We start from the raw sequence: 25035 nt of genomic DNA on the forward strand, positions 1-25035 counted from the left end.
TTATAACTCCAGGCTGGATGCAAGGTTTAATCCTTACATTATTTTCACTTGTTCATTGTTATTTGTATATAGTTTTGACATCCACAATATATTTTGTACATTCATTGTCACTACAAACAAAATTGAATCCTATACGAAATCCCATAAGAGATTCAATAAATACAGCTATATTTAAAGGTACACCTAAAGGAGGAGATGTAACATTACTTATCTTGTTATTTGTTATTTTGATCATAAGATTCTTAAGTTTTAAAAATGCCAAATGACATCTTTAAAAGGAATTTCTTTAAACATTAATGGATTGAATAATCCATGTAAAAGGGCAAGCCTAATAAGATACATTAATTTACATAAGGCCAACTTAGTCTTCCTGCAAGAAACCCATCTCTTGAAAAAAGATATTGATAAACTAGCCACAAACAAATATACAGTATTGGTTAGTTCAGAGCACACTCAGAAAAAAGAGGAGTGGCTATTTTATGGAATAAAAGTATGCCCATTCCTAAAACCATTAAGTCTTATCAGGATGACAAAGGAATGTTTTGTATGGTTACAATACAAATTAATGGGAAGACTTACACTTTAATTAATGTATATTGGATACCTGGAATTGGTATTAATACAGTGAAACATCATCTTGATAAGATCATATCATTCTCTATAGGAGATATTATTTTAGCTGGTGACTTTAATTGTATACTACATGAAAGTGATACTGCCACTATAGGAAAAGAAGAACTACATCTAATGCAAAACATTTAAATGATTTTGCTAATTCTTATCATTTGAATGATATTAATAATCAGATAGATTCAAAATCATTACCATACACCTTTTTTCTAACAGATACAAAACTTATTCAAAAATAGATAGGGTCTTTATTTCTAACCAGATGGTAACAGATTTAATTAATTCCAAAATCATTTCATGTCCTATATCTGATCATAATTCAATTGTTTTTGAATTCATGATAAAAAATACTCATAATGTTCAGATCAAAAGGATACCAGCATACTTAACTCAACTAAAAGACTGTAAAGAATATATACTTTCAGAAGTAAAACATTTTTTAGACATAAATAATACTCCTGAAGTCTCCATTGTTTATGTTTGGGATGCCTTAAAATCATATCTATATGGACAAAGTATCAGATGGTACAATAATAAAAGGAAATTTTGGGATAAGGAATTGTTAGATATTCAAAGTAAATTAGACTCTTATAAACATAATAATAAAGAAAATATTATGGACAAGAAAGTTATTGAAGAAATAAACAAACTAAATGAGAAATACAAAGAAATTTTAACTCATAAAGTTAAAATAACTTTAGAGAAATACAAGTTTTTGTCTTATTCAATAAGCCCCAAATACTTACATAGACTTAAAAATAAAACAAAAAGGTTGAATAAACAAAACCATATCAAAGAAATCTTTTCTCTAAGGAAAAAGAAGAATGTTTCTAGTATACCAGAAATACAAGATGAATTTAGAAATCACTTTCACAAAATTAACCATAATAACATTAACATGAAACCTAAAGATAAAATAAAGGAGTTTATAACCACAAACATGAATAAAATGCTTAATAAACAACAGATTAAACTATTGGACAAAAGCATTTCATATACAGAGGTTATTACACAAATAAATAAGCTTAAATCAAACAAAGCACTGGGTAATGATGGTATTATACCAGAGATATATACAATCCTTTCTAAAAGTACATATTCATTAATACATAAGATTTTTATTTTGGCCCAAACTGAGTTAATAACCCCCCCCATCTTGGCAATATACATTTATTTCACCAATTTTAAAACCTAATAAAGATCCAACTAGATGTTCTTCATATCGGCCCATCTCATTACTTAATGTTGATTATAAAATGTTTATGAGTATCTTTGCTGATAGATTGAAGACAATCATTCTCGGCATTATAGATCTAGATCAGACAGGCTTCATTGTAAATAGAAATACTTTTGATAATATAAGAAGAACTTTAACATTAATAGATTTTGCAAATAGGAAAAAGAAAGATTTAACACTTATTAGTCTTGATATAAGTTCAGCATTTGATTCAGTAAGTTGGGACTATCTGTTTACCTTAATGAAGTGCACAAACTTCTCAGATGCATTTGTAAATCTAATTGAGCATTTATACAAAGGAACGTTGGCTTATATTAAGGTAGGAACATATGTTTCACAAAAATACCCATTCTTAAAGGTACAAAACAAGGATATCCACTTTCTCCACTATTATTCACTTTAGTAATGGAGCCTTGGGCTAATTTGATCAGAAACAGTACTGACATAGAGGGTTTTGAAATAGATGAAAATACAACATCCAAAATTCAACTTTTTGCAGATGATGTTCTAATTACATCAGCAGGATCTAATTCTTCTATGCAGTCTCTATTTGATAACATGATGAATTTTAAAAGTATTTCTGGTTTAATATTCAATGAAGAAAAAACTAAAATACTACCTATATATACACGAAAAATATTCTCATTAGTGATTTTACTAAATATGTACCCAATTCAGGTCAGATAACTTATTTAGGTATAATACTATCTAAAGATATTAAATCTATTATATATAATAATTATAATACCTGTTTTCTTAATATACAAAATCTTTTTAATACCTGGAATAATATGTTTTTACTATGGAGGAGAGACTTACAATTATTAAAATGATAATATTCCCAAGATTTTATACTTAATACAATCAATAATACTTCCACCTACAAAAATAATTATCAAGAAACTGAATACACTAATGTTAAATTTCCTATGGGCACCTAATAGACCTAGGATTGCATTAAAGAAACATACTAATAGCTGGTCTCAAGGGGTATTTCTTTTCCAGACTTTAATTTATATACTATCTCTTCTATTGTAAAAGTTATTACTTTATTAATAGATCAGTCATATGTCGCAAAATGGAAAGATTATTGGGAGCTAATTAGTATGCACTTCATGAAAATCTCCTTAACACATAAAAATATGATTGTAAATAACTCCATGTTATGGTTACTAAAGGAATTTTGTACTTCACCTATTACACCTAAACATATGGTTTGTTACCCATTAAATATTATTATTAGTTATCGTAACTTTATATTCATGCACCCTAAGTATAGGAAATGGAATTTTATTGTATTCCCTATAATGTATACTCAGGGTATGCTTTTGTCATCTACTTCTGAAGGAACTCATTTAGCTATAGATAATGATCTAAAGTACTGGTATCAGTTGATATCTGATAATAAAGTTAAAAATCTAGATTTCTTAAAACAAGAATTTGATCTAAGAGAAACTTGCTGGTTAGAGATTCAGACCTTTAGACAACATCTCATTAATAAAATAGATCTAATGTCTATAACAGTTAAATAATCTATTCCAACACTGATTGATTACTTGATATTAAATTTACAACATAAAGTTTCTGATAAAGGTAAACTTTCATACATACATAAAATTATCAGACAAGAAACTTTTTACAGTGTAGATTCATACTGGAATTATTTCACTTCTATTAATGGGGACCCACCAAATCAACAAGATAAACAATATATATTGGAATCTGCTTATAGAACTACGTCTTCCATTGTCTGGAGACTTTATACATGGAAATTTTTACATAGATCTTTTATACACCTTTGATGATGAATAAAATAAATAATAAAGATAATTTATGTAAGAGATGTAATGTAGAAATTAATGCTGACTGGGCTCATATGTTTTATGACTGTATAAAATTGAAAGAATACTGGAAGTCAATTAATGAATTTTTGCAGGCTCTCTTTACAAATAATTTCATTATTTCTAAATCTCTTATATTATTCAACACACCTGTACCTCAAAGTGTTAAAAAGGTTAAGCTTCCCTTGTTATGGTCTATTCTAGCAGTGGCTAGGAAAATAATAACTAGAAATTGGATTTCAGATACACCTCCTTCGTTCAATGAATTTAAAAATGTTATGAATATAGTGTGCCATATGGAAATAAACACAATTAGGACAAGAACAAATAGAAAAACATCTTATTATATTGTATGGGATAATTTACAAAATTTGTTAAAAAAATTTTAATTTCAATAGCATGGTATTTTAGTTTAATTAATTGATCTGATTGTAGTGGATGTCTGTAAATATTTTAGTTGTTTTGTTGAATATCATAATAATACCTATTTTTAATTACTTGTATAAAATCATTATGATATTTCTCTCATATGTTAAAACAATAAACCTGTTTTGAAAACAAAAGAAAGCTTAGGCTCTGCCCATTGGACGTTACAGTGCAAACTTCATGAGTGCCATTGGTAGGAAGCTTTAGTTAAATAAGTTTGTTTATCTATGTTAACATTTTTATGGTTAAGACAGCATTCATTATACACTAACAGGATGTGAATGTGGGTTAGGCAAAAATCTACACAGTGCGAGTAAGCTGATAGACTTGTATTAAAACTCTGCCCTGCTTACACTTCATACAAACAAGTACAGGAATGTTATTTTTGCTGTGGTTCACATCATTTTGTTTTCATTTATTTTGTTAATTTACTGACCAGAAAAGCTTACTGGGCACGAATGTTTCTTTTTATGGCACCCCGTGAACACTGTTTCATTAATTAACTTGCTCAGTCACACAGCAGGCAAATAGTGGGTGAGATAATCAAAGCCTGGCCTAAAGGGAATGTATTGTTGACCGCTCATAGATTTAATCTCCTGCATTAACTGCCAGGCACATAAATATACATATTTTTACTGTTTATCATTTGTCTTACATCTTTATCGTTATTCTTCCATTATTGACCCCACTCCTTCTTTCAAAACTAAAATCTGATTTTTCACAATATTGCTGCCAAAATCCAATTCCCATTCAAAGAAATTTCATTCAGTCTTTCATTCCAAATAACACATAATATATAAAATAAAATCTTATTTACTCTTTTCCCATAGTCTTTCTTCTTATTCTTGTAATATCCATGTAAAATTTATTCATATCTATATCATTTATGTCATAATATTCTCAACATTTAAAAAAAAATTGTCTTGTTGCCCTTTCCTCCTCACAGAATAAACTCACAGTTTAACTTTCTTTGTATATGGCATATTCCCCTTTGCTGGTAATTTATTTATTAGTAGTCTCTATATAAAATCCCAAGATTCTACTACATTAGTATACCACTTTTTCCTTATGTTAATGGCTTTAATAATATCTTCTGGTACAGTTTCCCATGGACTTACATAATATTATTGTTTCATCACATTATTCTAGCACATCCTTCTATATTCCTCTACATCATCAATTTCTATTTTCCATGTTAGTATTTTTCTCGACAATTTTATTTTTTGTCATTCTCTCTCTCTTTTTTTTCTTATTCTTATTATAGGTTAGTAATGGGATAACTGCCCTTGTTGGCTGTTTTAAGCCTAGCCAATTACCCCATGTGAGAATCAAAAACACTGCACCTTGTTAATGTAAGGTAAACACGTTAACCATTATAACGACCTCCTACGTTTTGTTTTTTCCTAATTATATTTAAACATTCCCGCTATTAAATTCTCATTCTCTCCCTTTACACACTTTAATATTCTGTACAAATATAAAGAAGAAGAATAGACAACTGAACTTAGTAACCATAGTCTCCTTTCATCCTCACTCATAGACAACACACTTCTTTTCACAGTTTTACATTTTGAACTTCATATGAAATTAAAACATCAGTTACACAGTTTCCTTATCTTTTTTTGCTGGGATCATATACACATTTGACATATAATCTGTTTTTCAAATTAACTCTGAATTTACTTGATAAACCTTTTTTCTGATTGCTTATCTATAAATCCTCCATAGAAGACAATTTTTTTCATTTACATTTCTCATTGTATCATAAACACATATTTTCCTAAATTTTATTTCTAGCAAAGACAATTCATTCATTGAAAGATACACATCCCCAAATTTCACTGCATCACATGAACCATTACTTTTATCTCTGTTCAGGGTCATTCCCGTGTTCTTTAAATATCCATTCTGGCAAACCAATGCTTTCCTCATTCATATTTTTTGGTTCTCAGGAACTGCAACTATATCTTCTTCATATGCCAAAGCTAACAGTGCCAATACCTCCTTTTGTATCACATATCCAACATTCTTCACTTTATAAGCTACTTCACTCACTATCATGTTCATGTTCAGTGCAAACTATACTCCAGTCATAGGACATCCTTGTCTTGTACGACACCTCATGCATATTTCTTTATTCAGTCACCAGTTCACTCACATTTATCTCCAGTACAAACAGTATTCCACTCATGGACCAGACCTGTCTTATACTGCATTTCATTCATATTTCTTTAGTCACCAGTTCATTAACACTCTCATTCTATTAATCTAGCATAAACACTCTCCTAATTCTGTTGTGTTACCATACTTCTTCATACCATCTCTCATACCATTGTGTCCTACTGTATCAAGCGCCTTGCTAATATCGCTTGCCATAAGATTCATATCCTCCCATTTAGTTATAACATCATCCTCAATTTCTCTCACAGCAACAGCTAACATAACATTTGCAGTGATGCAGACAATTGAGAAGAAGCTAGAGATGAGGAGACAGTCCAACTAGGCTTTCCTAGACTTGCAGTAAGCATATGATAAGTTCCCAAGAAAGCTGGTTTGAGCAGTCTTGTTGTGTTCAAGTCCCAGAAAACCCCAGTGAATCAAGTTTGAACAGTGTTCAGACTCGCAGAGGGGTTCCATGTATGAGGTTCAGCTCTGATCCCATTGCTGTTTGTACTGGTGATAGACTACATTAGCAAACATGTTGGAGTGGATAGATCCACAAAGTTGCTATATGCAGACAATGTGGTATTACAGGCAGTCTCTGAGCAAGAACTTTAGCAAAGGATGTGAAAATGGAATGAAAAACTAAAAACACATGGGATACAACTGAGCCCAGATAAGATGGTAATGGCAGCAAATTGGGGAAATCAGGAGAAGCTGAGAATTGAGATTGAAGGGAAAGTAGTATAACAACTGAACAGCTTCAAAGAGCTGGAAGGGATTGTTGAGAAGAAGGGAAGTCTGAATGAAGAGCTCAAAGCTAGAACCATGGGGGCTGCAGCCAACTGGTACATATTGTTAGGGGTAGTGTATGACAGAAGAATGCCAAAGAAGCTGAAAAGTGAGGTGTACAAATCAGTGGAGCAACAAGTACTACTGTGTGATACAGAAACCTGGGCAGTAAAGGGACCACAGTTGTAAAAACTAGAGGTGACAGAGATGAAGTTCCTGAGGTGACAGAGATGAAGTTCCTGAGATGGGTGGTGCAATGTACGCTGTGGGACAGATGATGAAATGAGAACATAAAAGCAGAAGGCAATAGCTACAACTGCAGAAAAGGTAAAAGAAAGCAATTATGGTAGTTGGGACACATGGGCAGAAAAGCAAAGACAATCTGATGAAGATTTGGGATAGATGTGAAGAAGGCAAGAAGAAAAAAGGGCATCTGGCAAAGAGGTGGATAAATTGTGTGAGGAAAGACCTGTGGCAGTCAGGCATGAGAGTTGAAAAAGTTGGCAGAGTGGCATTGAATGGAGACAGGTATTGACTGTTGACACTACACCCATACAAATGTAAAAAAAAATGGGAAAAAGAAGCTTGCTGATTGCGATGATGATGATTACTTACTTTGCTAAGTACTTTATCCAATTCACTAATAGCAATTTCTTTTTCAAATTCTTCCTTAATGCATTCTAGAAATTTCCTTTCTTTTCATACTCTCCTTTATTACATCCTTATACTCTTATACATATTTTCCTCATGACAATACTCATTATTTGCGCTTGCATTGTTTTTTTAACCTCTCCTTTTATATCTTTCATTTCTCTCTCGATACTAATACCGTTTGTTAATATTTTACACAAGTATGCAGATACCAACTCCCTTCTCCCTTGAAACAAATATCTCTGCTGGAACAGGAATGCCTTCATTTTTTTTCCTGATTTCTTTTACATATTTCTTTTTCTACATGTCTAGATTATCTAATATATTTCTATAAAACTTTTCCATACTTCACTTTCCCTTTCTTACATCACCCTGCCACTGTAAAAAACTCCTTTATATTTTTTTATGGAACTCCTTCATGGTTATATGATCTTGTACAATTTCATCCCATAATTTCTCATTTATTACTTTTAATCCCTTTCCTATTTTAATTTACTTCCTTTCTTTTGTCATCTCCATCCATATTGCTAAATGATGTGAAAAACCCATCACAACTGCCACCATCTGCTACCCCCAAGCCTTCTGACAATACAAAATCAGTTTCAGATCCATGTGTTCCCCATGCACAAGTCCATCAACTTTTGTTCCACACAGCTAGTTTAACACATTTTATCACTTCCTGTATATATATATATATCTATATATATATATATATATATATATATATATATGTGTGTGTGTGTGTGTGTGTGCGTGTATGTATATCCTTTATTTTATATATTCCCCTTTTATCACAAATGAAGTTTCTTACAATTCTAATTTTCATGTTAACCAAATGTATGATGACACAGATTATTTCTTTCCTTGATAGCTTTAAATGCATATAGTGCTTGAATTCTATAAATGCATTATCTCCACCTCACATCTACAACAGTTAACCTTCCCATCCTTACCAATGTTACATCTAGTATTTTCACTGTTTTTTTTACAGAACAGAGAATCAGAGCGACTTTCACTTCATAAGTTCTATTTATATTTCCATCACACATTGTTTTCTGTTTGTAGTCTTTCTTCATTGTCAGGAATCTTTCCTTCTCTAGCAGAATAATATCCATATCACATTTAGCAGACCATTCCTGTATCCCTTTCCTTCATACAATATGAATGATATTGTTCACATTTACTGAAAGTACACTAACATTGCTGATTTTCTGTTTTTTTTAAGTTTAGGGGAAATAGTTTTAAAATGTCCTTTTCTTATTTTACTCTTTCCACTGTGGAATAATTTTCCTGGGTTGTATAACAAATAATCCTTAATCCTCAGGGTCAGATTTTTTTATTGCCTAGAACTTCATAAAAATGATCAGTATCAGTTCCTTTTCCTGTCCTCTCTTCTTGCATACAGTGTCGCTCATCCATCTTTACGTCTTCCTTTAGTTCACCCACTCCAATAATCTCTTGTTGTTTTCCCTGTTTGTGTTTTTTTCTCTTTACCCTTCAATTTCATTATTTACTTGCTCTTGACAATCCATCCAGAAGTCTCTGTTTTACACCTACCAGCTGTACGCCTTTTCTCCCCACAGTGGTTACTTTGTGTCTTATCAGAGTCATTAATTAAAAGATAAATGTCCACACAAAAGAAACATGATTTAGGATGGCAAGCATATCTTAGTGTTCATCTATGGCCAACCACAACAATAACACTTGGCAAGTGTTTTACTATGTTTTTTTCGATTCCAAAACAACTCCCAACATCCATCCTCATTTCTACAATTTTCTCTCGTGTCTCATTTTCACATTACCAACAGTTAGTTTTGCATACATGTTTAACATTCTCTTCTTCTAGTTTATCACTTCTAAACTACAAAGTAGCATTTTACTACCAGAAAACAAATAATTCTTCCACAGGTGAACTTACAAGGATAACAAAAATTATTCTAAAACTTTAAGAGGAAAGGTCTTATCATTCTGTCATCAGAAGTCTGCACACAGGCACAAGAGTTATTCAGTTTTTCTTCTTTGCTTGACTCCACTTGTTACGAGGCTAGCATAGTCCAGAGTCAGATAGAGTTTATGCTGCTGGGCAACATATGTGACATTACACTTAGAGAAATAACAGTTACTAGTATGCCAGACTACACTAAAAATAACCTACCTTGTAGCCACTGATGAAAATGTATCAACCTGTAAGACAGAAAATAAAACATATTTGAGCTTTATCACTGTAAAATGTTTTGCATGTAGCCATGTCAAAAATTAGTTAAATACAGAAATATTCAATTTATCGATATCCTTAACTGGCTATCATTTGAAGGATAAATGGTAAAACAAGGAGAACTCTGTTGGTCTGGCAAGACAAATGAGAATGAGTTGAGTAAACCAGGACCTTAAGCTTTGATGACCTGGGTGTTTTACCTGTATTAACTGCTTGATCTGCTGGCACCCTGTTAAATGTAGGCTAAGCTGAGTGGGACATATCACAGACTAAGTCTAGCATTCAGCGACAGCTTAAGCAAGCTGTGATGTGCTTAGACCTCTAGGCTCCAGAAGTAACGCATACTCTGAATGGCAAGCATATTACTCATTTTATCACCTTTGATCATAAAAAATAAGGCAGAAATGTTTCTTCTTTGACCTTGCATGACAGATTTCTCTAAAAACATGTTCTGTAGTACTGAGAAATGACCGTCTTCACCAGATGCAAACAGAAGAAGACTAAATTAAAACTGTCACTGCAGGGTATAATCTGCCAGTACTGGTTCACTGATGACAGTTCCTAATTTAGTGCCTAATGTGCACCAAACTGCACTGGGAGTCAATAACCCAAAAAGCCTTACAATGGTACAAAGCATATGGAGCAATTATCCTTTTCAGTGCCATTTAATCTTACAGAATCAAGCAAAAAGGTACTGATATAAACTACATAGCATGGGAAAACAACCACATTCAGCAGTAATGAAAAAATATAAATCTTGCTACATAGCCGCATCCTTTCGATTCAGGTCTCGCAGCAAGAAGCTGTAATACACTACAACCATAAATAAAGAGTACTCTCTGCATTTCCATTATGTCCGGTGCAATGAACATGACCCCTTACCTAAAGACTACATTTTATGTAAGAGGTAGCTCGTTGCAAATCATGATTTTTGTTTCTGTTGAAAATAGGAACATAAGAAAAGTTAAAAACCAAACATGAAAATTATGTACAGTAATTCATCAGGAGATGGTACAGACTGCAGAATATCTGCATAAGGTAAACAAACAAAAAACAAACAAAAAAAAAAAACAGAAAGAAAGTACTGATCTAAATACAATTTAATTTATTACTAAATCCGATTTGTTGTTCCTCCCTTCCTCTCAGTCTGGGAACATCATTCAGATATAAGCACACAATCTATCCCAGGGAGGCTGAACAACATTGCATAAACGAGGATATATACTTCCAGCTATTGCAGCATCCTGGAGGTAATCTACACCACTAGTGAAGGGCAGCCTGACAAAGACAACAGACCCCGTACGACAACAAACTCCATGCAGCTGGAGTAGTAACACTACTAACAAGTTTAAAGACCCCACAACTTGAAGCAGAAAAATATGTTCAATATACAAGACCCTCATGAGTTCAACAGCATGTCTTATATGGAACCTGATCCATTTGAAGACATTTAAAGAATATATAAAAAAAATTTGGAAAACATGTTTTAAAAGTAGAAGTAATGTGATGGCCGGTCCATGCTTTATTAATTATCATCACCTGAATTCAAACACTTGGTTGCTTAATATACTGCACAGAATGACTATAATGACTTTATCTCTCATTCCACTTTTACCACCAGCTAATGCTGTCGTCACAAATCAATGTCTGTAGGTGCACCCAGACTTGTGTCTCAGCAGTGATGGTGAAACAATATGCACATGTAAGAATGTGCTGTTTCATTGGTTTTTGCCCTGGATGATGCACTAATGCACCAGATTACATGACAGAGGATCAGTTTATATGGAACATTATTTTATGAGATACCAACACACCGTGAGGTTCAATTATGGGAGGCAGATTCTTGACAAATGACTGTAAAGTTCATAACAGGCCAGAGTCTGTTAGCTGAAGAAGAGGTCACTGGAAGTAGTTGCATGTTGGCTTCCTTTCATTTGATCCTCATGTGAAAAAAAGGTCACACAGAAAAGCCACTGAGGCGAAAATGCCAAAAGACTAAGGCAAACCAGAGTCCCCACTATGCAATACTTTAAACCTCATTGAATGGAGGCCAAAGGGATATATGAAAAGGACCTTTTGAGGACATACAGTTCATGGCCTCTAAATGCCCATGAGATGTTACTTTTCTACCTTTATTGCCACATTATGGCCAGTACATCTAAACTCCACTAACTGTATAAATGATGTTTTACCCTTTCAATGGGCTTGTTAGTATAACAATACCATAAGTAAATGAATTTGGACTTCAATATAGAACACTAGACTACAAAAGCATAACAACAATTTAATGATTTCTACATTATATATGTACAATGCGCTAAGTATACAGCATAGAAATGGATGAAAAGGGGTAAATGAAGAAAAATTCCTTTTGATAGTTCATGGACACAAGTCCTCCACCACCATTATTTGATTCGAAACTGGATTGAAATGGGATTGGGATGACTTTTTTCATCATGTTTGTATTGAAGACGCAACTTAAATTTTCATACTCAGTTACTTATGCAGTTCACTTTGTAAGAGCATGTAGCAGTGATTTTAGCTTTTAGCTTGTTTTTTTTTGAAAATCTCATTCTAATAAACAAAAAATCATGATTGAAATAATTCACTTCAACAAGTAAGTGACAAATTGACAGGGCTGTCATTGTAACAAACAGCTTTAGCTAAATCTTTAAGTTACTTGCAAAGTAAGCTGATTACAAGTTTTCATTGTTAAAAAGGATCATGAGCACACCATTTTGTGTCTTTCTGTTTTACACTCCCTGAGAAAACTGTATCCCCAACACTATGCAGATTCTTCCTGAAAGAATCCCAGTACATTATAAGCAGCAGGTGAACTGAAAAGTGCCTTGGCCAGCTCTTTTTGCTGCTGTTTCCCCTTCTCGATTATCTGCTCATATTATTTTTAGGTTTCAAACCTGAGCTGATCTAAAGCCAAGACGATGCCCTATGAGTAGAGTAATCTCAATAACTGTTAGCGTCTCTAGTACATATCCATATATGATTAATATCAATCAATCATCATACTGCCAGAGATTCGTATCAGTCACTAACATAAAGACATCTGCTGCTGGGTCCATACCTGTAGATGACTGATCCAATAATTAACAGGGTCCAGCGTCAGTCCCTTCTAGGTCCGTACCTGTAGATGGCTGATTCATTAGTCACCAGTGTTCTGTGGCAATCACTATATAATGGAACCTGCTGTCAAGTCTATACTCATGGGATGACTGATCCACTAGTTGGGAGGTTTTTTTGTCAATGACTAATATAGTAACATGTGCTTCCAGGTCCTTGATTGTTGGATTACTGACCCATTTTTCTGAAGGACTCTGTTTCAGTCATTTACATGTGCTGCCAGGTCCATTCCTGTAGGATGGCTGATTACTGCTCAACAGGGTTCTGTATCAGTGCCTATGATAATGAAGCCTGTGCCATGTCCACAGCTGGGAGATCACTAATCTACTAGTCAGCAAGGTCCTGGCCATTCACTGACACAGTGACTCCAACCACCAGATCCACACCTGAAGGATGACAGATTCATAAGTTAGCATGTCTCTGTGTCAGTCACTAATGTCATTTGCAGCTAGGTCCATACCTGTAGAAGGCTAGATCTATTGCGGGGCTCTGTGTCAGTCACTAACAGTGTGTCACCTGCTGCCATCTTCATTCCTGTAGGATGGCTGATACACTAATAAGCAAAGCTCTGTCAGCCACTAACATAATGGCTCCTATTGCCAGGTGTCCACCTCTGCAGCATGACTGATCTACTATTCAGCGGGGCTCTGTGTCAGGACTAACGTTATGTCACCTGCTGCCATCTTCATTCCTGTAGAATGACTGATCCAGTAATCAGCAGAGCTTTGTCAGCCACTAACATAATGGCTCCTATTGACAGGTCCACCTCTGAAGGATTACTAATCCACTGGTCAGCAGGGCTCTGTGTCACTCACTAACATAATGACACCTGTTGTCAGGTCCATATCTGTAACATGACTAATCCACTGGTCAGCAGGGCTCTGAGTCAGTCACTAACATAATGACACCTGTTGTCAGGTCCATAGCTGTAGCATGACTAATCCACTGATCATCAGGGCTCTGTGTCAGTCACTAACATAATGACACCTGTTGCCAGATTCATATCTGTAGCATGACTAATCCACTGGTCAGCAGGGCTCTGTGTCAGTCACTAACATAATGACATCTGTTGCCAGGTCAATAGCTGTAGCATGACTAATCCACTGGTCAGCAGGGCTCTGTGTCAGTCACTAACATAATGACACCTGTTGCCAGGTCCATAGCTGTAGCATGACTAATCCATTGCAGCATTCTGTCTGTCACTAGCATAATGATTCCTTTTGCCAGGACCACAAGGAAAACATACATTTGCTGAAACTACATATAGCCTGTCAAATGCATGAAAATATATCTGTCATTCTTGTGTTGCATCTTAGGGGACAGTTGGGAAAGGTAAGTCAAAGAATGACTTTATTTACTGTGGATAAGCTGTATTTTATAACAAATGACAATGAACCTATGAAGAGACTATTTTGAAACAGCATTTGAAAAATTGCAGGATAAACTTGAACATATCAGTCCTCCTAGCTGTCTTGCTTATATCCATATGTTAAGGTTATATTGCTGTAACCGCAATAGGAAGTTTATCTGTATCTCTGAGATGTTTTATAAATGTGTGTGTGTGTGTGTGTGTGTGTGTGTGTGTGTGTGTGTGTGTGTGTTCATGCAAATGTGTACTTGTCCTTTAATGCATGTAAGAATGTGTCTGCTTTTGGTTAAATGTATGAATTATGTTACATTCATAACAGTATATGGAGCTATAACTTTTTATCTGTATTCATGTTTTAATACAATTACCCTTTCAGATTACTCAAGCAGAACAGAATAGCCACTTGTCAAGAATGATGAAAAACAGACAAGGTTCAGATGAAAGATCAAGTTGCAATGTTATGGCATGTAGATATTATAATATGTTGTGTGTGCTTGTGTCTGCCTGTCTGTCTGTGAGTGAGAGAAAGGGAGAAAGGAAATGTACTGAAATATGATATGAAAATGGTAACTATTTGTATTTCTGATACAGTTTCATTATTTGACACATTTATAAACACTTTTGAGTTTGACCTCAAACTGTAAGAATGCAACATTTGACAAAATTAACATGATTTTTAAAAATGGCACATAATTAATAGTTGTGTCAATGGACTTTGCACCTACTTCACCACAGCCGATGAAAAGTTAATTACTTGTAGCTCAATTATTATTTAATGTAGTACTTAAAAGGAATCGCTTTCTCTATTTTTCTTTCACCGTATAGTACTCACATGGGAAGTGTATCTTACTTGTAAGCTTTTAAATAGATCAAAGGTTGCGAGAATCAGTTGTCTGTAGCTTTGCAGAGCAAATTTGTAATGATATCCTAGAAATGGAATAATTTGTAGTGAAGAAAGACATTCATGTTTCATAGTATTATATTTTTGTATACACCCATCAGAATTGTCTTGTGCCTTTAAGACTGGAAAGCTGAAGTGCTCCACTCATCTTTATAAACTGAAATGTTAGATGTCATTTAAAATTATTGGACTTTTGTTTGCTTATCCAATGGTTTAATATACAGAGAAGACAATTTGCAGTGACACAACAGTGCAATTTTAAATTTGCTTCAACTTGCAAATGAATTTGCTGCATTGCCTTTCAAGAAGAATGACATGATGCTGCTCCCTTTAAATGGAACTGGTTAAAGTGACTGCGCATAGATGCCATTCTCAGTCACTCCGTATGAAATGCATGGCAGTCTGAAAATAGAGATGATCTTTAAATTAAAAAAAGACCACAGTAACACAGAGAAAATTCCAAGGCTCAAAGCACGTGTTTTATTCTGAGGAGCCGCTGAATGGGGATACACTGTATGGGAGAAATGAGGTTTGGTAACAGAGCAATTTGTCCAGGGACATCTTCAGAAGTAGGGTTTAGATAGTAATAGTAATGGGTTTAGGAGGGTAAGGGAAGAAGTTAGTTGTGGGAGGGAGGAAAGGGTTAAATAGGAAAGTATGATTATTAGAAGGAAATGAGGTAAGTGTAGGGAGAGGCTTAATAAGTTTTGTGAGAGTGTTTGGTAAGGTATCAGATTTTGGTGTGAACTTGCTAAGGCAAGGTTACATCCATGATGATCTGTAGGTATGTTGGAAGACAGCTAGGCCTTGGGTAATGTGGTGGTACTTGGGCTATTTTTTTTTTCTCTCTCCAGTGTGTGGTTTCCCAATGGTATGTTCACTGACTGGGTAGGTTAGGTGTGCATGGCTGGTTATGTTGGATTGGTAGGGTGTGGGAGGTTGTCTAGTTTTTTTGTTGCAACTCAGGAGTCTATGAGGGTGTTGTTGCGCTTTCGGTGGCTACGTGGTGATAATGGTCTCTGGCTTGCTTTGCTTGGTGTTCAGTGCTTTGTAAGGGGCTGTGAGTAGCATCTCTTTGTGTGTTTTAGCTGTGCGTGGTTAGAATGACCGGTTAAACTGGAATGCCGTTAGTGGGAAGTTGGCAGTCAGTGGTGGTAGTGCAGTAAATCTTTAGTGTTGTTTAGTTGTCTCTCTTCTCTATTCAGTGGGCAGAAGCTGGTTTCTGTGGCTGCGTGATGCCCACGAGTGATCACCATTGGTAGTGCATGTGCATTGCATGCTATAGATAAGGAAGGTCCAAATATATATAGACTGTTACTTGATAACTTATGGGCACATATTTTTTAAGCTCTCTTTAGTTTGTGCCTTTGTCTTCTCATTTTGGCAGGTTTTGCTACCTGTTTAGTCCATTTACATGGCTAGATGAAGAGCAGGTGGCTGTCTGTGAAGCTAGTGGCAAAGCATTACAGTTAGAAGAGTAGAAGATATTTGAGTTTACAACTTCTGACTTTATGGAGAGTTCAGGTTAGTGCAAAGCCTGTTATTCTATCAATGTGCTGAGTTTCTGGGAACAATGTCTGAAGTGTTTCGAGTTGTGGGCAATTCATTTTAGCTATGCATTTGTACAGATTTCCTGTTGTAACAGGTTGAGAAGTATGCTGTGTGTGATTTCCTTTAAATGCTGACTATGAATTGAATTTGGCAGGTTCCAAGCTTGGGTTGGTCATATTTAACAGTAAATGGATGTTGAGTGTGGTCACAGAGGGTATATTTGGTGCCCGTGTTGGTCTGAATTTCAGGTGGAGATCCGACCTATGTGTAATTTAGACCGTCATTTACTGGAAGTTTTTTTGCAGGCATGGTGGGTGCACACAACAGCGTGTGTTGTTTTTATATGCTGATATGCTGATATGCTGGTATGAGTGACATATGGTGAGAATTCCATCTTGTTGGTGAATAGCCTGAAATAATGGATATTGTAGTACTGCTACAATTCCAAATAAGATATGGTTTCGGAAAATAGTTTAAAAGTATAAGAACACAAATTACTAAATGCTGATAATTTTCTAGTTCGTACCATTGAATAGTATAGTCATGATATAGCCATGCTAATTCCTTCCACTCTTATCAAGACTTATCCATAGATATTATGACCGGAGTACTTGTTCTGTCAGTGATCAGAATATTTTGTAGTTTCTTGTATTTTGAGAGATGGCCATCAGTCGATCATGCTCTTCTTGTATTTTGAGAGATGGCTATCAGTTGATCGTGCTCATAATGCGACCAATGGTTGACAGAGATGGGAAAGGTTGTTGCCTTGGTTTAGATATTTTCGTGGGCTGCAAGGTACCCGCAAGTCACCTCTGCTTCCGCACATGCCCATCGTAGTGGTAGCCAGTAGTGGAATACCTCACGAGGGTCGAGATTTTCCAAGAATGTCTGGCTGTCGACTCAAGCTAAGGGATATAAAAAAAAAACAAAAAAACCCTGGGATGCATTTTGTGGCTGCAAGGGCCTGGACTGCTTGCAAGGTGGTGAAAGCATTTCTCTGCTGCGACGTGACTTTGATGGGGTTAAGCAGGTTTGTTGTTGGGGAGCTGTTTACACAAGGTAATACTTGTCTTTTTACTTACTAATGAAACAAATGTAGGAAGGCGAATGCATACAACCACTTTTTCAGTTAATAAACATACTGAAGTAAAACACCCCCCCCCCTCCAAAAAAAAAAACAAAAAACTATTCACTGAGTGGAAATAGTCTAAAATACTTATAATGAGTGTATTATGTTCTTTTTATCATAGTGTCCCGTATAAATGAGGAGAGAGGAGCCATTTGGCCCCCTTTGTAAGAAGAAGCATGCCTCTTGGCCATACAGAAGTTTGTGGACAACTATGTGATAATCAGTTAAGATTCATGTTAATGCAGAAAAATCAAACAGACCTAACAGTTGGAAACATTTAACTACTTAGAAGGATTTTAGGTGTTGCCATTGTATGCTGTGGTTACATTTGCTCTTTTCACAGTTCTGCAGCTATGCTTGTCTATGTATTTTATGTAGTGAAGACTGTATCCTACTTTGACTTTTTGTTCTATGTATGCAAGTTTTTGCAATTCTTTGAATATCAGGGTGTAGATCGGATTGTATTTTATTATGTTATTAATCACTGTGTTTTATTCAGTGCACTGCGCAAGTTCCCTTTCATGGTGAGCAGGTACCCTAAAGAGGCAGTGTTAAACTATGCATATATTTTCTATTAAAAAAACAGTTGAGATGCAACTCAGCGATGAAAAAACAGAAAGTTATAGGTAAGCATGTAAGATTAGGTTGAAGAGGAGGCAAGGATGACATCATTTGAGTTGGACGGTGGTTAAAAAAAAAAAAACAATTGTAAAAAGGATGCCACCTACAGAGCTTATAATTATGCATATCTTGAACAAAATACATTGAAAATTAAACAACTACAGTATTAATTCGCTATATGCAGTCCTAGTTTTCCAGGGATTGTATTCATTACATGCTTACAGACAGTGAAGGATCTGGTTATAGCACTAAAGGACAGGCAAATCGTAATGGATATTCTTGTAAATCCATTCTAAGGCTGATTATATGCAACCTATGCAATCTGTTACTGAGCATGATGCAACATTTTCATTGATTATAAAAAGAGATTTGCCATACTGCGTAGATGTGTACCAGAGCGATCATTATGAAATCAAAGCTTGCTGTTCCAATATTTTGCAAAAGCAGAAACTGGGTCTTTGAGGTGGCATGGGGGACTGAGTTGTATTAATGTTTACAATGTACACCTGGGAGGAGTGGGTATGTTATGGAAGTATTTTTCCCGTGTTTTAGGTATCTTAACTAGCTTTGATGGCTGCATGTTGTATTAGGGACGCTGGTACAACCAAGAAGCTCAAAGGGGAAGCTGTCAAAGTTCCATTCTATTGGGGATTGGGGTTGAAGGCAAGTGTAGTAGCTGGACAGTTGATCAACAGGGTATATTTCTGACAGATCTTAATGTGGTCATTAAGAAGCATTGGTTATGTGTGTGCCTCACATTTACAGTTTTGTTCTTTTGCAGGAGGGGAGGCGCTGAGTGGACCTTGGTCAATAGCTACAATGAAGGAGGTCAGAAAGATGATGGAGGCTGTTGCAGTGGATGTCCCAGTCACCAGAGTGGTGTGTAATGAGGCCACAATGGTCAGTGTGCAGAGAGGCATTGGTCAGTGGCTTGAGGGGAGCAGAGTGGCAAGTAATGGATTCTGCAGTGATGGATGCTCTGGAGGCCGGACTTGAGCACAGCGAGGTTACAGGTAATCTTACTTATTCAGGTTCACTAAGGCACATCAGAGTACGGTGCTTGGGGTAGTGTGGGGGCAAGTGAAGTAGAGTTAGGTTGGGAGCAGGGTTATACACGGTTGGGATTATCTATGGGGAGTGTGGGGTTCTCGCAGATGGAGTTGAGTCACAACAATCATAGGAGCATAGGAAGTTCAACCCCTGCAATCAGATGGATGAAACCACTGAGATGAATTTACAGTTACCCATCCAGTTGTCTCTGTATTTGTAGAAGGCCAATGATGGGTTCTGTTTGACAGGACGCTGGAGTTGGTTGCTAAGGTTTGGCATCTTTGGGGTGACACATCCGTCCCTCAAGTGGGTATGGGGGAATGTCAAATACCAGGCTAAAGTTTTAGAGAAAGCAGCATGAGGACCATTTGACTTGTTCTTTGGGTGAATTTGCAGGTAGGATTTCAGGACGCATTGTAGATATGCAGGTGTTTTCAGTATATTTTGGGAACGGGGTGCCTTGTTATCTATGTGGGAGCTAGAAGGCTTAATCATGGCATGCTTTTGGAGTTTTGCAGAAGTAGGCCATGTTTTAATTTCTTACTAGCTGCATAGGTAACATTAAGGAATAAAAGGCCCAAGGGGAAAGGTCAGGGACAAGCAGCGGATTAAGGTGGTTCTGCATTTGTCAGGATACTAGGCTAGGACAGGGACCTAGTTAGGATGGTCATTAGGAAGAAGCGAGTTTTGGGGGATAAGGTTAGTTTAAGGGCCATGGCTAGGGTTCTAGCCAGGATTGTCATTATGAAGTAGTGAATTTTGGGGATGTTTAAGGTTTTGCAGGTGTTGGGGATTTCACAGCAGTCAGTATAATAATCAAGAGTATAGTATTGCGCTAGTGTTACCTTTCAGGTATGATATGTTGTCAGAGAACTTTATTGCTGTGCATCATACATGAGTTTTCAGGAACTAGTTCAGGGGGGTCTTGGGTAAAGGAGCAGTACTGTACAGTTTCCCAGAATGTCCAAATTTTGGCCGCACTTTTCATAAAATTCTGGTTTGTGGCAATTAGTGTCAAATCATTACAGTTTGGGAGTTAGATAATTCCCTTTAGTAAATTCATGCTACTGCAAGCCTGTTCTTTTCTTCACAGTTTGTGATAGCAATATTTGATGATATTCTTATTTTGGGCTTTGTCTTACTTTTGTTTACTGCGTTCTCCAGATTTCTTGGACTAAGAGGCAGAGCGGTATGTAAGGGTTTGTATATTTTGGGAACTTAATCTTGGCACATGGGGTTACAAGAAGAACAGCACTAAGATATGCCTGGTGAGGGGGGAGGCAGTATAAGACTTATGAGCAGCCAAGTTGTGGCCATCCATGGCAGGGGCGGTTCATGATTGCAATGTTTCAGGAGAATTGCATTGGTAGGCCACAGGGCCATACAAGGGAGCTGGACAGCAGGTGAATTGGTGTGTAGATGCAGGTGGTACACCAGATTTGCAGGCATTAAAGTTTGGAGGAATGATTTGGTTACATTACTAGCCAAGCTATCAAAGCACAGGCTGAAATATCATTTTGGGGGTAATATTATATTGGTCAGGACTTTAAATGGATGAATTGGAATTGCATACTCAGCCTGTATACATGAGGGTGCAATGGTGGGCCATTAGATTTAGTGAGGGAGAATTCCTTATATATATATATATATATATATATATATATATATATATATATATGTTTGCCTTTTTGGCTTTTCCTGGTTAGGGGTTGCCACAGCGGAACTCCAGTCCACTAATGATTGGCAGTACTTTTTTTTTATGGTGCTGAGTTGCCAGCCCAACGCCCAAACTTCAACGAAGGCCTGCCCATTTATGCATGTCTTTTGAATGCCACTCGACCATGGGGAGGACATGCAGATTCCACACAGAAGACACTCCAGCCGAGAATCAAACAGGAGAACCTCTTGCTGTGAGGCAACAACGTTATCACTGCACCACCGTGGCATTTATATATATTTATAATATGGTTTTCTTTTGGCCATTCTTATATTGGTTGGGGATGCTAAAGGGGGCTGCAGTTAGGATGGGCAGCACGCAATTGAGCTTGAATGGTTGCATGTGGCATGGCATCCCATACAGTCTTTGTGGAACATTTGCAAGGTTGTGAGGTTGGAATAATTCTGGAGTTACAGTTGGAAAGATAACAGAGGACTGGTGATTTGAGGTTATTTCAAGGTGAAGGTACTGTATGGTATACTGTGGTTATTTTGGAATTGGAGAGGTCTTATTGGTTAAGTCAGCTATTTAGACAACTGGTTGCTTTGGTGATTTATATTAGGCCACTGTGAGGTTGATGATAGGGATAGAGTTGGTTCGGAGAGCATGGCATACAACAAATGATTTTGGTATGACCTTTAGGTTAGGTTTGTTTTGAAGGGTTTTGGGAAATTTTGGAATGGAGGAGGGGGAAACAGCCTGGTCAGGGTGGTGGATGGAAAAGATGGCCAGGCTTGTCCCTCTTCTGTTCCTCCTCTAGTGTTGGAGGTTCATTTCAGTGATTTGGGAATTCACATGAGCAGTTGGATGCTACTTGATAAGTAAATGCTGTTTACTTTGTCAGGGTGAGTGGGGTCATGCTGCCCTAATATAACTGTTATATGGATGTTGGGTCAAGTGAGTGGTGGGACGCTGCTTGATAAGTAAAATAAGTGAGCGGAGGTATGGAATCTGCTTACTTGGTCAGGGTGAGCAGGATCACGCTGCCTTAAGTTAACCATTATATGGGTGTTTATGCCATGATTAATAAATGACAATATTAGTTGGTCAATGAAGTTATGTTTATGGAATTTAATAAAGGTCACCAAATGTCATTTGGTGAGATGTGAGTTCATTGAAGGGGACCTGAACAATTTGCTACTTGTCCAGCTGTACTTCTAACTGTTTTGATCAAAATACAGAGTGGGCATTTGAAGCGCAGTCTAGTTATATGGAGCCAGGTTTGTCATCGGTGTATATTGAATGTGAGTACTGACTACTGTCATGCTGTGTGAAGTAATTTACCCCTTTTGTTATTTTATAGCCAATCAGAAAGTAACGGTAACTGTTAAGAACATGAACTAAAAAGTTCCAGTCCACCTACAAAGCAATTAATTTCTGGTTAATTAAATTGTAGCGGCCACACTGCCTCATACCTTTTGATTACAAAAATCAAATCAAATGTCACTTCTAACCCCATATGTCACTCCATGACAAGAGTTTCTCAAGTCTTTTCACCTACCATTGGACTCACACATGTTTAACTGTCTTTACTTTCTTATAGTGCTTCCATTATTGTATTAGGGTGAGCCAAATATTAAAACAAGCAGGTCCACTGTAGCCTTAGTATTTCAGTTTAGCACAAACTTCCAACCCAATATACATTCCATAAACACTGTCATATTTAGAACAAAAAAGTGGATGTATGACATCTCACAACATTATCATCATTCCATACAATCAAGCCATCCCTAAGAATAAACTAATAGCAAACCCCTCTATACGTTCAATTAAATACTATTATTTATCCTACTTGCTAACAATATTAACTCATAACCTATCAAATCCTCAATGAAAATCACTTACCTCTCCTTAGAATGTCACTGCTAAATGCTGGTACCATCAAAACCGAAAGTGAGTAACTGAATTCCATTGTCAGCCAACACAATCCTGATAAACGTCTTTGCTTAAGGAATGTAATCATTATACCATTTCTTGTATGATATCTCTACATTCACAGCCCCAGGCCTTCACAAGAAAGAAGAATAAATGGGGGAACCATGGTCCGATACAATTATATATGTTTGGCATCTGAATAGTAAGTTTTTTGTAACAACATATTACATTTACTTCTGTTGCAAATGTTTCCTATGCATATTTTCTCAAAAGATTGTGAATAATGTTTGTATTTAAATGCACTGATATATTAATCTTAGATGCATGCTGAATATCTGGGCCATTTTACAAAGCTACATGGCCACACAGCAATTGAAAAATTTTAGACTTACTCAGTGAACAGATATAAATAATTATATAAATTAATTTCTTTTATATGCTTTAGTAAATTCAGTTGAGGTATAGATATGGCTTTCAAATGTACCACCGAGTGATGCTTGTGATTCCTGTTTCAGAATTTATTTCTATTGGTACTACAAAAATGTAATAAAAAAAAAAACTATTAAGTGTCTTGCAAGCCATTGTTTATCTAAGGTTTTGATAAAATGATTTAATAAAATGTTTGATTTATGATATAATATTAGTTTATTATGGTGCTGTGCTTTATAATTTGCATTATATTTATTTTATTTAGATCTTGAAAATTTCAAGAGCCGATCAAGAAGCACAGTCTCTGTACGTGAGGGGCAGGGTGTTGTTCTGTTGTGTGGACCGCCATCCCATTCTGGAGGTAATTCAAACTTAGCAATCACAGCAGTGGCACAAATTACAGCAATAGCCAGAATGCAGATGATGCCATTGTGTAGCTAATACTAGCTGAATGTTGTGATAGAAGGGAGGAGTTAAAAGAAAGTATTTGAAGATTTTCTTTCCTTCTTTTTTAGCAAAAACATTCTTTCCAAATTTTTAATAGTAAGAAGTATCAATGCTGACATGTTTAGGATATAATAAAGATTTAATTTAAGGTATTATATAAATTCTTTAGAGTAAGGTGTTAATTTCATTCTTAAACTTCATTCTCGATGTCTGTCAAAGCATTATTCTGTATTACTTGTCATTGCTTACCAAAATTAATAAGCTATCAATTAGTACGGTGCATTAGCTAATTGCATTATAACATTATCATCCATTGATCAGAAATGTTTATTTGTTTTTGATTGACTTGATTTAGCGAACACTGCTCCTCAAAAAAGAACTGCTGAGATTTAGTTGTGCTTCTTGTAACAAATAACTGAGACTATAATGATTACTTGCATTACATTTTGTTGAATCTCCAAATATTTAAAATCAAGCATTGAAGCCCTGATTTGCCAATATATGCAAAGTGTGACATTTAAATAAAGTAAATGTGTGTTCTGAATTTTGTAGGGTGGCTAAGCCCTCTGTATGCCCATTACAGGGACTTCAGCTCTCTATTATTTCCATACTCTGAATATGCAAACTCTGGAGTTATATAAAATGGGAAGAAAAGAAACAGGTACTTTAAAATAGAAAATCAACTTTTCCATTTAACTGGAGGTTTTGTGATATTGGAGATGGTACGTTTACAGTTGGGGTGGGGAAAAATCTTCACATCTTGAATTGTAGAGAGAGACATCCTCTGCAAAATATTGATCTTAATCATATGGCATTAATATTCTATATTCAATGATACCACTGTCTCAAGGTGTTC

General features: G+C 35.8%; 1 protein-coding gene across 2 annotated transcripts in view; it reads left to right on the forward strand.

Annotated features, from left to right (window-relative positions):
* CNTN4 (contactin 4) overlaps positions 1 to 25035 on the forward strand; it is a 3809844-nt gene that overhangs the window by 1991554 nt on the left and 1793255 nt on the right. For both annotated transcript variants that reach the window (XM_044078010.1, XM_044078011.1), the window contains exon 6: positions 23998 to 24093. In XM_044078010.1, coding sequence (XP_043933945.1) covers positions 23998 to 24093 — 96 coding nt within the window. The remainder of the gene's footprint in view (positions 1 to 23997; positions 24094 to 25035) is intronic.

This window comes from Protopterus annectens, chromosome 7.part0, assembly GCF_019279795.1.
Source record: "Protopterus annectens isolate FY-2018-M chromosome 7.part0, PAN1.0, whole genome shotgun sequence".
In the NCBI taxonomy this organism is placed as follows: Eukaryota; Metazoa; Chordata; order Ceratodontiformes; family Protopteridae; genus Protopterus; species Protopterus annectens.